This window comes from Myotis davidii, unplaced genomic scaffold, assembly GCF_000327345.1.
Source record: "Myotis davidii unplaced genomic scaffold, ASM32734v1 scaffold395, whole genome shotgun sequence".
Lineage (NCBI taxonomy): Eukaryota > Metazoa > Chordata > Mammalia > Chiroptera > Vespertilionidae > Myotis > Myotis davidii.
This window is the reverse complement of record NW_006287904.1, coordinates 3993655-4010045: the sequence shown is the minus strand read 5'-3', so window position 1 is coordinate 4010045 and position 16391 is coordinate 3993655. Positions and strand designations below refer to the sequence as shown.

The following is a 16391-nucleotide window of genomic DNA, read 5'->3' as shown; positions in this document are numbered from 1 at the left end:
GCAGGAATGAAAATACTAGTGTCGGGCCTCTTGGGCTAATGGTCTTCCCATCGCAGTCTGCTGGGAAGGTAAGCAAAGCTCAAATCAGGGTTTACAATGACCTGTTCCTCACCACCCTGAAAGGACCCTAGGTGACCGCCTACTGCAAAGAGCTGGAGCTCTGGAGTTAAAGCAACACAGCTTAAACTGCTCCTAAGCTTCAGATATCACTCAATAGTTAGAAAGTTTTCTGCAAAAGGGGAAAAAGGGGGAACATATTTTCCATCACACTTGAACTCTAGTCATGAGACCTTGATTAAAAATAACCCATCCTATCTCTCCCCTGCTATGAGTTCAATTGAACAAGATAGTTTCCAAGTTTTCCGGGAAATTCAGTAATATAGTCATTCGCCAGTGACTTGAAATCCTATCAAGCAAGCAGAAAGGACCTTTAAAAATGGTGAAGACCCCTGGGCCATCTTTCCCTGCCTATATTCCCCACTCCTTGCTACACTACAACTTTTCCAACCCCTTCTTAGCTATAAAAAATTAATGGCATTCATTGTTTATAAATGCCTCTGTTGATCTTTCCTATTTCGGTTCTTGACTACTAGTGGAAAAACTCTCCCTACTTCCCCCGCCCCTCACTCGCACTGAACTTTAAAAATAGTAACAGGAGTTGGGTTGGCTCAGAGCTTTGAGTTTGGAGTCCATAGCCTTTCCCCCCTGGGCCATCAGTTCACACTGTAACATCATGGCCACCAAACTTTCCTTCTGTCTTGTGTGTTTGGCTTAAAATTCTGAGAGGAGGCGTCTTCTAGGATTATCACTTTCTCATGACCATCTGTGAAACAGCTGGACTGGACACCCCTGACCCCGGTATTAATAATCTCTGCTGTCTGCCTCCTCTTCTCTGAGGCCTGCGGTTTTCACGGTCTCATTTGCTTTCTTCACAACTCTTCTTCCAGCCGAAGGCTCGAGAATATATATTTATCCTCAGGTCTCCCAAGAATGGATTGGCCAATCGATGTGCTCCCCCCCCCGAGCCACGCCCCTCCCCCCAAAGTGCTTTTCTGACAATTTGGCATAATACTAGTATCAATCTTTCACACATAAAGATAGCTTTAATAATAGTGAACAGTTTTAAGTTTTGTAGTTCACAAAGAACACTCATTTATGTCACTTAATTTGTCAGGGATTCCATGAATTAGGTATTTTCAATGCCATTGGAAAGACACTGGGTTGAGAGAAGGTACATTAGTTGTCCAAGGTCAGCTGAGCTACTAAGTGCAGAGCCAGAATGCAAATACCCACTGGTGACCCCTGCACCAGCTGCCCCTCTCCCGGCTCCCTCTTGCAGGTCTGCATTGAGAGTTTATTTGTAACAATCCACTTACTTAGAGATGCTCACCGGTGCTATTGATGATGACTGCCAAGTGTAGTGAACAAAGTTTCACCTTGTGCAAATCAGATGGGATAAAGTCCTTATTTCTTCACCTTTGTCAGCTCTCAGAGGTTATAGAATAAGCACCAAGCAATTCTTTAGGCAAGGAGTCAGTACAAGCATTCCTGACAAAATCAGCAATTCAATGTCTGTTTGCTTTCAGAAGGGGTTTGGCAGCATTTGTAGAGATGGATAGAAAGAACATCATTTAGGAAGTTCTTGCAACAGCTCATGTGAGATGTGTTGAAGACTGGACTGGGGCAGGAGCGGAGAGGAAGAGTGGAGGGGCCTGACCATAGAGAAAGCACAGAAGTAGAATAGACAGCTTGTTCATGGATGGGCTTTCTGGAGAGAGGGAGAATGGAGGAGTCCAAGATGGCCTTGAGGTTCTGGCCAGGTAGCTGAGAGCATGCAGGTACCATCTGCCCCAGCAGAAGAGGACCTCAATGAAGTGGCAAGATTGTATGGGGGAAGAAGATGCGTTGTTCCACTGTGGACACATTTAAGTATTTTGGCATCGACAAGAAATCTGGGCAGCAAAGTTCTGGCCATTGAAGTGAGAGGCTAACTAGACCTTGGGAGAGAGGGCAGGTCAGCAGCAGGGCAGGACGACAGGGAGAAGACTGTCTTGTTACTAACTGAGCACTACTGCTTTGGGGTACCGTCTCAATCTTTATATCACCTCTAGCAGGTATTTTTTTGTTTCTCTTTTTAAAATCAGAAAACAGATGCTCAGAAATGTTCCTTGAAATCTTTTTCAAACAGGGATACCAGGCAGATCTCATGCAAAGTGATATAGCCCTTCTGGGTGAGAGTCAGGCTGCTCATGGTCCCTCCTCACTTTTAATGATATGTGACCCTTGTTACTTCTCTTTATGGCGTTAGGAACAGAGTGAAGATGGTGCTTGGGTCTTAGGCTGAAGTGGTTGTGAATTCTTTAAAACATGATCCTGCCATGTCAAGGGAAGCACATTTCCTGTGTGATGAAGGTGAGAGTGTGTGTATGGTGTGTACATCTACACACATGTATAAGTATGTGTACACATGAACTTGTTTGTTGCCATGTTGTTGGGGTGGGGAGTGCAGCAGACCTATAGGCTTTGGGTTTTCTTTCCAGATAAGCTTAGCATGTGGAAAAGTAATCTATGTTTCCTGCTTGTGCAACCAGGCAGTGTTGATAAACTACAAAGAAGTGCCTTAGTTATTGGATTTAACTATGTATTTCTATTGCCTCATCCTTTTTCTTTAATGGCTGGGTCACAATGTACAGGTGTCTCCCATAGACACACACAGGGGATGTCCCATTTTTTACCACTGGCCCAGTTCTGTCATTTTATGATGTGGTATCCACTGTGGCTGCACAACCGAAGTGACCATTCTAAAGTAGGTCAGTGGAGCATTCCCTGCTATGGCAGCTGAATGGAAGTGCAGGGTACACATTTTCCAACAGGTCTTTATCTCCCTGTGTTTATAACGGGAGATGGCCTTTTCCTACAGGTCCCTCGCTTCCACCACGGTACTGCTCATGGGTCTAGAGGCAGGCGGCCACTGTACACTTGTCTGTCATGCTTGTCTGAACCTCAAGCAGGAAGGCATAAATCAGCAATAGCACAGTCATGAAAAGGTTTGCAGCTTCAAGTTCAGGAAATTCTCCAAGTGTATCCAGGATTCACAGCAGTGTTAGTGTCTATGTTCTGTCTCCAAGCTCCATCTTGAGTGATTTCTCCTCCCTTCTTTCTACTGGGCACCATTAAATGGAACCATTAGATGGAACCATTAGATGGTGGATGGAACAAGGAGAAAATAAATGTAGCACAGTAGGTTGGAAGAACATGGAAATACAAACATTTGTATGTGTATATGTATATTTGTATGTGTATATGTATACATATATGCAGTATATATTTGCTGTGATGTTACTAAATAGCATGTAGCTGGTGACCTATAGGAAATGACTAAAATTTAACAAAAGACCACCTTAAATTGGCATCTCCACTCTGGTCAGTTATATACACAGTGAAAATAGTTCCTGTATTGTCATTTTTTTTTCTGCTACAGTATGGTCTAAAAGGCTCCTAAAGCTCTAACCAGTTTGGCTCAGTGGATAGAGTGTCGGCCTGCAGACTATGGGGTCCTGGGTTCGATTTCTGGTCAGGGGCATGTACCTTGGTTGCGGGCACATCCCCAATAGGGTGTGTGCAGGAGGCAGCTGATTGATGTTTCTCTCTCATCAATGTTTCTAACTCTTTATCCCTCTCCCTTCCTCTCTGTAAAAAAAATCAATAAAATATATATTTTTAAAAAGGCTCCTAAAATACAAATACACTGGTTTTCTGAAAGATCACCTCCATGTCATGATTCAGCACTTGTAAACATTATGATCTATAATTTAAGAGGCACACTCTCTTTTCATTGGCTGGCATTTTAAAAATTATTTTTCCCAAGTTTGACCATTTAAGCCTTCACTCAATTACTGGTAAAATAAACAGTTCACAGGAATGAAGTTCCACATTTTCTTTCTTGCATTGATAAGATAGCAGCAGCATCTGGCAACTTGGGAAATTTTTATTTTCTGGAAAGTTTCACACATATAAAGATTCTTTTTTCACCACTTGGTCCCTTTCTAATTGTTTTTCTTTTTTTTAAAAAAAAAATATTTTTATTGATTTCAAAGAGGAAGGGAGAGGGAGCATGAGATAGAAACATCAATGATAAGAATCATTGATCAGCTGCCTCCTACATGCCCCCCAATGGGGATTAAGTCTTTGCAACCTGGCATGTGCCCTGACCTGGAATCGAACTATGACCTCCTGGTTCATAGGTTGATGCTCAACCACTGAGCAACACTGGCTGGGCACTAATTACTATTTTTAAGTGCCCACTCGTTGCCAGGTGTGTGCTCTACTAGCTGCTGTGGGAATAGGCACATGAATCAAACCTGGTCATGTCTTCAAGGAGCTTACTCAAATCTAGTCTGTTTGGAAAATGACAAGCAAATTCAGAGAAAATAAGTGGTCAGGCAAGACCTGGTGGGAGAATTTTAATTAGGTCTTGATCGATTTGAGACTGGAATAGATGAAGAGACAGAGAAGGAAGGAAAGGCATTCCAGATGTTCCAGAAGCAAAATGCCAGGGCACAGAAAATGGGCTCAGGAAACAATATTAGGACCTTCCACAGGGAAGATGTCTGAGGGAGAGTGATGAGCAATATGGTATCAAGGGTAGTCCTCTTCACCTCCCTTGTCCTGTCTTCTCTTTTGGTGGCAGGTCACGGGTTTTTACATTTTCAAAGTGATGACCTGCAGATCCCATGGATGCCCCAGAGCATAACGCTAGCCCCCATCAGGTGTCACTTCCATTTCTGTGTGAGACTCTAAGAGACCTCCTTCCTTAAGGCCAGCCCATATCCATTTCTGCTCCATCTTTGCTGAATGGACTGTGGTTTACTTCCTCATCAAGGTAATTTTCAGTGAGAGGTTTCTTAAAATAAATAGTACTTGGCAGCAGACATACAATTTCAGGAAACTAATAGAAGATGCTAGCTTAAAAAGCATTTTGTGTCCCTTTAGCTGAACGGTGCTGGGTACAATGTTTCTTGAGAACATTGGGTCTGAACTGAAATCTTAATAACTCTTTAATGAATTTGCTTTTGTAGGCATCAGAAAGGCTCTCTGCATTGGTCACAGTGCAGAGATACATGCCAAATAGTGTTCAGTAGCAGTCAAGATGAATTAGAGAAGAGTAGATGTTAGGAGAAAGAACTCTTCAGTTATAATCCACTTGCTCCAAAACTTGGTAGTTTTCAGGACAGGAGGACTTTGAAATGCTAGTGTGCTATGAATAGTCAAGGGGAGTATAGTGTACAGCATTTTCTAAACATATATTTTACCATGCAAAAATCTTCTCTCCCCAAATCTACAGTGTCTATTTCATTTTTAATCCTCACAGGAGGATATTTCCCATTGATTTTTAGAGAGAGTGAAAGAGAGAGGGAAAGACAGAGAGAAACATTGATCTGAGAGAAACATATCGATTGGTTGCCTCCTGCATGCCCCTACTGGGGATGGAGCCCAAAACCGGGGCAAGTGCCATGACCAGGAATTGAACTTCGATCTCCTGGTTCATAGGTTGACCCTCAACTATTGAACCACACCAGCTGGGTGACATTTGCTTTTTAATATTCCCCTTGATTTCTGTTTGGCCTTTCCTGCCAAGAGGCAACTTAATTGATAGTGAACCCAGCTTTGTCTTTTTAGATGTGTGTGTGTGTGTGTGTGTGTGTGTGTTCCAGTCAAGTTTGGTTGATCTGGCTTTTTCTGAGCAATTGGATGAGGTCAGAATAGGTCAGGAAATAACTAAACTAATGGTCAAGAAGAGCAGAGCAGAAAGGTCTTGGACTCAGCATGATCTAATATTTCCTAATGTTGTATTATTTATAACTAGAGGCCCAGTGCACGAAATTCATGCATGGGTAGGGTCCCTAGCCCTGGCCAGCGATCAGGGCTGATCAGGGCCTTCCAGCTGCCGGCTGGGGCCTTTCTTCATTCCACGGTCAATGCACATCATAGTGAGCGATTGAATTCCCGGTCTCCTGGTCAAACTCCTGAGGGGACGCTTTGTATATTAGCCTTTTATATATATAGAAGATTGGAACATAGTGTTATAGATACAATAATGCCAAGGGTCCATCTGCATTTTAAATTCATTCCTAGAGGAGGATGCTTTTATATTGCATCTTGTAGAATTAATATGTTTTCAGAGGTTGTGATGCTGTTGGTACCTTGTCCACATCTTATTTATTATGCTGATGCTGTGAATGATGGCTGCTAATGGCTCATGGGTGTCCTTTTTTCAGAGAATTGTTCTCAGCCAAATGGGTCCTCCTTGCCTGGGATGTCATATCCCCACTGCCTCTTGGGGGCAGCCATGGCCAATGACTGAGTGACAGGAATATACAAAGGCCAGCCCTTTGTCTCAAGGTGGTATCACCAGGTGATAGGATCTGTGTTCCAGAGCTCCCCATGGGTGGGACCAATCTGAAGCCAATTGCAGCTGAGACCACATCCTCATTCCTTCCCCTGACCCTCCTGCTTCTCTGACTCCTCTTGAGGGCACTCTCCACAACCATGTTCACAAGAACCTCTATCTCAGGCCCTGCTTTAGGGACTTTTACCAAAGACAAAGACACTATTATTACTTCCCCTCCCCATGGTTGCTACCAAACAGATTGAAAGTGAATGATTCATAGACTCTGCATTGAATGTATAAGGAAACTTGAAGTTTTAGGCAATGAAATCCAGCCATTTTGCGAAATATTTGCATAGAAAACATGAATTCATTTAATACGCTGTGTCTTGTAATTGAATGCCAACTAAAAACATTTAGTTAATTTAAAAACATTTTTTATCTATTTGTAAATGGAAGAATGGAGTTCCTTGGAAAAACTTCCTTAATTTATGGAGTAGTGCATGTTGACTTATTCAAGTCTTGAAACTTCAAAAAGATGCAGATTACCACACAGAAATCCAAAACTCTCTTGAAATGAGTCTTTGTAGATAAGTTAATTCAATGTAAAGACAGAGTGTCATAGATGGAATACGTTAAGTTGAAGCACAATAAAGATGGGACCCCACCCTCAACTCCCCTTGCCAAGGGCTAAGGATGGCAAGAGAGGATGTGTTTGGTGGAGGGAGTATGTTTATCTAACCAAGTACAAGAGGATTCTCCTAGTCTAAGACTGAGTATTGAATCCTGTTGACTCAAAGACTGGGACATCCAGCATTGGGGTAGACAGACTGTCTATTTCTCTGGCGTCTCCAAGAAAGCTTGGGCTGGTCACCTCTGGCTTGTATAGGAGACAAGACTTTCCGGAAAGGCGTAGTCTAAGGAAGGTCAGAAAGGGTAGCAATCTCCTAGTTGCTGCTTAACCCAAGTGGCATGGGAGCCAGATCAGTTGGGGAAGAACAGTCTCAGGTGTCAAGTCCAAGGGCAAGGGCAAAGCTGAAAATAGGGAATGAGTTACAGAGTGCAGGAGCTAAGGAAATTATAATCAGATGGGCAGACACTGAGGCTGGGGTCCAGGTGTACTTTTATTGGTCACGTTCTTGTGGCAAATATGTAGCCTTGCCAGCTCTCAGGCACAGGCAGGCAGGCGAAGCCCAATGTGAGGCTTTGTAAACCCAACTCCGCGTGTCCATTCCAACTTAGAAATCCTAGACAGCGAGAATGCCAGATTCCTTTTATTTTTAAACAAATATCCATCAGCTGGAAACTGCTAAGATGAGATTTGATTGTTCTTGGCTATCATTATATAACCCTTGGTTCTCCTTGAAAGGAAAAAGTATCTGCTTTAATATATTTTCTGAAATGCCATTCTAAGAGGGTAACAGCAGGTGGTCTTTCCCTGGAATTTAGAATATAAAGAAGACCTGTGGCTTGAAAAAGCAAACCTTCCAGTGATATATGTAGAGAAAGGAGACTAGGTTTGAGGAGCAAAGAGAAAAGGGGCAGAGCAACCATGCTGTGTTATCACAGATGACAAAGGCAGGCATTGTTTCAGGAAGTTAAAATACTCAGCAGCCTCTCCGTCACCTCACTTCTCTTCCTCTCCTCACCTCCTTCCTCTTGCCTTTTCTCTCTCCCTGTTCCCTCCTGCCTCTATAATCCCTTTTCTTCTTTCCTAGAAGGAGCCTACTCTTTGGTTTACTTTCTCATCTTTGAAAAGAACAGCATGCCTTGCTGACTGTATTTTTTTCTCTTCCTTTCTTAAGGAAAAAAGGCAGCTGCAATGTACATTTAATTCTGATAAGAGAAAAGTATAGTGCAATTCTCTTCAGCACAGAGTCTTTTTGTGTGTGATTTTCTCTCTCAAAATAAAGTCTCAGAATTGTTGCTGTGTACCTAGAATCCTCCTTAGGGTAATGATGGTGGCATTCCTCAGAGGTGAATTCATTTCCCTTACTCATTTTGAAAACACGTGCCCTGTTTGTCTTTTCATACTGGTCACAATGAGATTTAAAATAGAGACTCATCATCACCTACTTATGGGTTATGAATAGCACTGCCTTGAAAAGGCCTGGTGGAAATTTGTGTGGAAATTGAAAGTGATGCGTCAGACACAGAAGCTAAGGAGGCAGACACAAACACTAAGTTGGAGGCCAAATTGCCTAAGCATTCTGAGCTTGGAACATGGTGAGACACCTTCCCCGCCATGCTCACAGTCATTCCAGGCCTCACTTCCAGGTGGAACAGTGAAATGGCTGGGTGGTATGGATCTAAGATTTAGCAGAATCTACCAAACACAGTGGTTTAATAATCCAGAGGCCTTCCCCGGCGCTGTGGTAGGTTGAATGATTGACCCCATTCTTCACGTGTCCCTCTACCTGGGCCCTTTGGCAGGTGGCTTTAAAGTCCCTGATATCAAGGCAGAGTGAGTGCACTTCTCCATCCCTTGACATGGGCTTGGCCCCCATTCTCCCGGAGGAATGCCAGTAGAAGGGACATGTCACCTCCAATCCAAAGCCTTAAGGAGAGCTTTGTATGTTTCCACTTGTCCTTGCCGTGAGAAGAACATGATATGGTTACCCCACTGGTCCAAGGAAGGAGTGAGAAAAGGGAAAGAGAGAAGACAAAGTAACTGAGCTGAGTCTGGATCAGCTAAACCCCAAATGATCTGAAGATGCCTGAGTGAGAGGAAAGGTAAGCTACATTAATTGCAAGAGTATTTTTTAACCAGCATCACTGTGGAAATCTTTGACCGACACAGCACTGATCCTGAATATGGCCTGTTTGAAGGAAGCACATGAATAATAGTGATGAGAAAATGAGAATGTGAGCAGATAATGGTTTTCACAAGAGGGGTTGACATCTCTCTCATTCTGAATATTATACTCCTTAATTGGGTCTTGGTCAAGGGTGAAGGGAGTTGCAGAATCCTGCCTTCCTGACCATATAGGAAACCACAAGTTCGAGTTCAATGATGACAGCTATTGGCTTCTTTGGAAAGCAACAAACATGCCATGTTTCATTTGAAAGAATATCAGATATTTAAGTAAAAAAAGACCTTTGAGATGATCTATGCCTGACAGAAGTCAAATCATACGCTACTTACAAGGCAAGCCATTCAATGACAGGTCAAGTGCATCAGTTAAAAGGTTAGATTCTCGCTCAGCCAGCGTGGCTCAGTGGTTGAGCGTCAACCTATGAACCAGGAGGTCACGGTTCGATTTCCTGTCGGTGCATATGCGCAGCTTGCGGGAGGCAGCTGATCAATGATTCTCTCGCCTCATTGATGTTTCTGTCTCTCTCTCCCTCTCCCTTCCCCTCTGAAATCATTAAAAATATCTTTAGAAAAAGGTTAGATTCTCACTGAAATTTACCTTTTAACTTTACCCCTTGTTCCCAACCCTTCCCTCTAAAGCCACATAAAATGGGCCTCTTGACTTTTCCAATGCAGTATTTTAAAACACAGCTAGCTGTACATCTTTTCCACACCAAACCCTCAGGGTTTCCCCACAATTTTATGTTGACATACCTGGAGGAAGTGGCAGGGGAAAGACTTACCCACGATCATGTGGTTGCAGACGTCACAGAAAGTGGGCTTCTTGAAGATGTGCTCCTGAAAGGCGTGGGCCTTGGTGCTGCCTGGGTGCAGGCCAGCCCTGGTGGGCGTGGACGTCAGGCTCCCTGGGGTGGGGAGGGGGCTGGAGCTGGGGCTGACCTCAGCCAGCATGTCCCCTGGCAGCTTCGCGTCGCTGCTGGTTCGCTGGAAGAAGTTGTCAGCACTTTTGCTCCGTAGACTCTTGGTCTTGAAAGAAAGTGATCGTTTTAGTTTCTGGAGCTGCAATGCAATGACAGAACAGACGCTCTTATGATCGATCGTGCAGACTCATGCTGGGGGGAGGCGGCTGCTCCATGCACTGCACTGTTCCCACCGACACCCTCAGCCCCTGGAGGCTCATAGAGGTCTCTGTGTGGGTGGGCTGATGGCAGTGCCAGAGGGCACTCGGCAGCCAGACTACAGAAGGAGGTTCCTTGCTGCCTTAGCTTCTGCCACTGCTCCTCCTCCCTGCCTCCTCGCGGTCCCTCCAACGTGCTGTCAAAATATCCCATGGCATTGGATTTTGATACCACTTGCCTTTAGACTTTGAATTGTGGATTGCCTTTAGAATTTGAATTGTGGATTGCCTTTAGAATTTGAATTACCGTACAAACTCTTGGGCTCAAAGGCTGGGTCTGTAATGCTGGGGCCTTTGCTGGCCTTTCTCAGGGTCACTTAGATGCTGTTTGTCTCTTTACACAACAAAGCAGGCGAGGCTACTGTCAAACCCAGAATCAATCTGGCTTAACCATCCAGAGAACACAAACCAGTAACTCTCAGGCCTGCTTGGGTCTGAAGCATATGGATAAGTAACATACGTGGTGTGTGTGTGTAGGACACACTGTGGAATTATCTATTTTATATTCTCCGCTCTTGCCCTTGCCCTTCTGCTCATTTTTGACCATTTGGCAAACTAGACTATTTCTTCTTTGCCTCTGGGACTCATAAAAAAACTCGGAAAAGTTCTGACTTCCAAAAGTCTGGGGTTGGTCCAGTCCAAACCTCTAATCCAGTCCTCATATCAGAGCTAGAAGGATCTTTTGGAAACAGAGATGTGAGCATGTGTTTAAAATTCTTTACGAAGTTTCATTTCTTCTTAAATATAAAGATAAGCTCATTGTCATGGGCTCCAATGACTGGCACATTCTGGATCCCAAGGACAGTGTGCACCACGGTCCACCTTGCTCTGTCCAGCCCAGCCACAGTGGCCTTTTAAAAGTCTCTGGTATTTACTATGCATTTTTATCACATGCAGTTTTCCCTCTGCCCAGATAAAAGAAATGAACCACTTAGTGGCTACCTGACCTACATGCAACAGGTCACTTTGCCTTTAAGATAGTTCACATAAGGTGATTGATCTGGCTCTGCATCAAACCCCCAACTTCTCTCTAAGAAGATCAGAAAGATGTGATGACTTTAGTGCTGGGCAGTTGACTTCAAAAACACCACAATTCTCTCCCTTTCCCTTACCCATTCCCCTTTGCAATGTGACTGTATAGCTCCTCCCAGCAAAGGGGGAGCATGTCTCCCCACTTCTTGAATCTTGTTGGTTTGGGGAATTTGATCAATGGAAAGTGGCAGAAGCGACCTTAAGCGAGTTCCAAGCCGAGACCTCGAGGTGCCTTGTATGCTTCTGCTATCCCTTTGGAACTGTGCCAATCTGCCATATGAACAAACCCAATTCAGCCTGAAGGACGATATGAGACACATGGTCCAGTCACTTTCCATCACGCAAGTGAGACCCCAGGGGCAGAGCCACCTGCTTCCCTGCAATGACTAAAGGAGTCTAAACGAGACCAGAACTGTCCAGTGGAGTCCTGCTCAAATGGTCAACCCACAGAACACCAACTACAGAGATGGCTAGTCTTTTAAACCATTAAGTTGGGTGTCTATTGTGTGTACACGACACCACGCTGTTCTTCTGACTTTCCTAGTATGTGGTGGGAATGTACCTTGTTGCTCATTTGAAGTCGACTGTGGCCATGTGAGACCAACTTTGCACTTGAAGTTCAGAGGGGAGGCCCTGCAGGGTCCTCTAGAGAAGCCCCACTGAGCATCACCAGCCAGAAAGGGCTAGCCAGAGAAGCAGCAACGTCATCCACAGAAAGGCAGAAATGGTGGGCCAGCTAAGACTTTTCTTTTGTCTTGTTCCCTCTGCCCTACAGTCCACACGCACCAGAGGAGTTGGGGCTGTTGAGGAAGCAGGAAGAAGGAGGTGCTCCTGAGTTATTTTGGAGTCTGTTGCTGTACCCAAACCTAGCACATCCTGATGGATATAAGAGGATGGAGTCATGTGCCCCTGGGACACCGCACTTGTCTGGCAGCGGACCCTCCATCTCCAGCAAAGGTAAGTGAGAGGGAGGTATGAGTCAATCACTCTGAGACCGAGCCACACTGGGGTGAGGACCTGGGGCAGCAAAGGAGCAGAACAGACTTTCGACACTTCAAGTGCCAGAAGGCTAGATGCTGGCCTGGTGTGGAGAACGGGAGACAAATAGGAGGTGACACTGGAGTTTACTTTGAACAGATTTTAATAAAGTGACCAGGAAGTGAAGGAATCTGCTGAGATTTTGTCATGGGCTGTGCAAACCAGGGGGAGGGAGGTTGTCAAAGCCAATGCCATCACATCGCAAAATAAAGTCATTTTCTGTCCCCCCCGCCCTGAACCAGCTGTTCAGATGGTTCAATAAATTGGCTGCCCTTATAACAAAAATAGAACAGTAACACCTTCTCTGATCATGTCAGGGCACAATTAGGAAGGTAGCAGGAGACAACAAACATATGGAAGAGCTGAAAATTCTTTTTTTTAATGCTTATTGTAATTTTATTTTTCAATTACAGTTTACATTCTGTATTATTTTATATTAGTTTCAGGCATACAGCATAGTGGCCAGATAGTCATATACTTTACAAAGCATTTTCCCCGATATTTCCAGTCTACCCCTGGTACCACGCTATGCTGTACTTCACCTCCCCGAGATTTTCTAACTGCCAAGCTGTCAATCACTTCACCTTTTCACCCAGCCCCCATCCCTCCCCCCGCTGGCAACCGTCAGTCTGTTCTCTGTATTTATGAGTCTGTTTCTGTTTTGTTTGTTTGTTTATTTCGCTCTTTAGATTCCACACATAAGTGAAATCACATCATATTTGTCTTTGGGAGAGCTGAGATTTCTACATGATACAAATGGAAGGAGGGCGATGGGGCAGAACAGGGGCGGAGGGAGCTGGGAGTGTGGAGCCAGCCTAAGTGTTCCACCAGATGATCCCTCTTCATCTTCCCAACCATCCAATGAAGAATTTGTTATTTCCCCCTGGAGAAATGGAGGCCGAGAGAGGTTAAAAAACTTGTCCAAAGCAGGCTGGTGTGGCTCAGTGGTTGAACTTCGATCTATGAATCAAGAGCCATGACTGGTTCAATTCCCACTTAGGGCATATGCCTGGTTGTGGGCTCGATTCCTAGTGTGGGGCATGCAGGAGGCAGCCTATCAATGATTCTCTCTTATTAATGATGTTTCTATCTCTTTCTCCCTTCCTCTCTGAAATCAATAAAAAATTTTATGCATATAAAAAAACTTGTCCAAGGTCACACAGCGTAGGTGAGTCAACACCAAGGTTCAAAATTAAATCTGCCTCCCTCTAACCCTCATGCTGGTGAGTTGGCAGAGATAGATGTAGGGATGGAGAGAGCTACCCGTCTCTCCCAGGGGGATGGAAGTACTGGTGGTCAGTGAGGGTGGGAAGGGATGCAGAGTGGGAAAGAAAATCTATTTGGAAGCTACTTCCTTTATTTTATATATTTCAGATTTCTTAAAAAGAATAAAGGGGCACCCCTTGTTGATCAAAGTGAAGCATCAGGCATCCCTGTCTGGTTTCTGCTGCCAATGCAGGGAAGGCGATGGGCGACACCTGCAAGTGTGCAGTCTGGCCTCCCGCAGTGCTCACGTGCTGCTTTTCTCCCTTCAAACCCATCCATCACCTGCTGCTCTTTGTACTCCAGAGTTGAGTACGATGCCAAGAAACCTGTAGCGTTATCCGTGCGCTGAGAGATGTAGCTGGAAATTGTCAGACCTTCAGAGCCTGCCTGCTTCAAAAGCGGGAGAATTGGCCTTGGAAGCCAAGGTGACATTTCTTATTCAAGTGGACAGCTTAAGAGAAATGCCTACAAGTTAAACAAAGCCTGAGCAGCGAGCTCAAAGGCACATGCTTTCTTCAATTACCCCTACAAGAGCAGAGGCCAGATGGGAAGATACAAAACGCAGAAATAGAAGCAAACTCTGATAATAGCAGATGTCACAAAATGATTAGCTTCCACACACCACTGCCACCTCCCATCCATTCTGTTTATAACAATAATGGTAAAAGGAACAGATAGTCTGGAGACCTTTACCATGTGCTAGAAATTGCTCTAAATACCTTACTCCCTGCAATCACCCCAGGAAACCTATGACTAGAGAATCATTCATTCCTTTATTAAAATAGTTCATTTAATGAATGGGCTACTACAATGAGTTAGACATAGTCCTTGGCTTTGGGGATATAGCAGTAAAATAAGCAAATTCCTTCTCCTTAAGGTTTTAATGTCTAGTGGGTAGAGATAGAAAATAAATAATCGAAGATATATAATAATAATATGGGTAGGGGTAACAGCCAGAGCCAGGCTTTAGAAAGTGACAAGCAGGGCTTCTGGGACAGGTGACATTGGAGCAGAGACATGAAGGAAGTGAAGGTATGAGCTACTTTGGAGAAGAGCATTCTGGGTAGTGGGAAAACCCAGGGCAAAAGCCCCTACAAGAGAGCAAGGTGGGGTGCTTGAGGAACTCTAAGAGGGCAATGTGTCTGGAACAGAGTAATGAGGGAGAGAAAGCACAGAGAGGTCAAGGGCAGGCTTCATGCTGGAATTTGCAGGTCATGTCAATGGCATTGGAATTTATCCTAAGGGTGATGGCTTTGAGCAGGGACGTGACAGGGCCTGATCCTTATTTCAAAAAGGTTACTCTGGCTACTGTGTGGAAAATGGACTATAGGAGGGCATGGTGGAAGTAGGGAGATCAGTTGGGAGACTCTTGCAGTTATCCTGGTGAGAAGTAATTTTGGCTTGGCCTAATATAGTAAGATGTGGTTGAATTTGGGGCACAATTTGAAGATAGAACCAATTGGATTTATTGAGGGACTGGATGAAAGTATGAGGAAAAGAGAAGAGTCAATAATGATTTCAAGAATTTGGGCTTAAGCAACTAGGTAAATGGGGGCCACTTCCTGAAAGAGGGGACACCGGAGAAGAAGCCAGTGGTGTTGGGAGCCGGGTGGGGATCAGAGTAGAGTTTTGGGTAAGTTTGAGATGCTTGCTTCGAATCCAAGTGTTGCTGCCAAGTAGGCAGTTAAATACACGATTCTGGGATTCAGAGGACAGGTCCAAGCTGCAGTAACACACTTGGGAGTTGCAAGCAAATAGATGGCATTTGAAGACATGAGACTAGATGAGATCACTGCAGAGTGAGTGCAGACACTGAAGAGAAGTGATCTGAGGACAGAACCCTGGACGTCAAGAAGATTAAGAACAAACAGTTAGATGTCAAGAAGATTAAGGACAAACCGAGAAATCTGAGAAAGAGGGGCTAGTGAGGAAGGAGGACAAAAGAGAGGGATGTTTTAGAATCTATGAGAAGAAAGGATTCAAGAAAGAGAGAATGACCGGCAGCTTCCAATGGAGCTTAGATCTCAAGTCATTGGAGGTGGAGGGGTTGGCCATCGCATTTGGCAAAAGGAATGTCTTTGGGAGATCTGGATAGGTCCCTAAACAGGAACTTAACGTATTCGGTGAAGGGGTAGGATGAAAACCTAACTGACCTGATTTTAAGAAAGAATGGTTGGAGGGGAAGTGTGTTGGGGGAAAGCATGGGCAGTTTTGCTATAAAGGGGATGAGTACAAAGAGGCAGTCATGGAGAGGTTTTCTGTTTTGCACTGTTTAAACATGGAAGATTATTTTAGCATGTTTTTAAGGACTCAGGAGAGAAGTGATGACCTTGAGTAGACGAGAGGTAATGAAGTGCAGCGCCTGGGAGGAAAGGTTGACTTTCAATTGGAATGAGGCAGTTTGTCCATCAGGAGAGAGATGCATAAGGAGACAGTTGCAGTTGGGTGGATCTTCTCTTTTGATTGTCTCTGTTTTTATCAATGAAAATGGAAACATGTCTGCCGGAAGCCAATTCCAGCATGACAGCAGGGCCGAATCTGGGAATGGCTGATGGCATTTCCCCAAACCTGAATAGGATGCATTAAATTGATTGTCTGCTGCCAGGCAGCTCAGGGCATCTTAATCTAAATGTTATTGCCTCCTACTGGCCAAACACCCGAACAGCCTTAGGCTA

General features: G+C 44.4%; 1 protein-coding gene across 1 annotated transcript in view; it reads right to left on the bottom strand.

Moving 5' to 3' along the window:
- Nucleotides 1-16391, bottom strand: part of STAC (SH3 and cysteine rich domain) — a gene marked incomplete at its 5' end in the record, with an annotated part of 95329 nt that overhangs the window by 50230 nt on the left and 28708 nt on the right. Inside the window, one exon of the mRNA XM_006759656.2 lies at nt 9986-10262. Coding sequence (XP_006759719.1) covers nt 9986-10262 — 277 coding nt within the window. The remainder of the gene's footprint in view (nt 1-9985; nt 10263-16391) is intronic.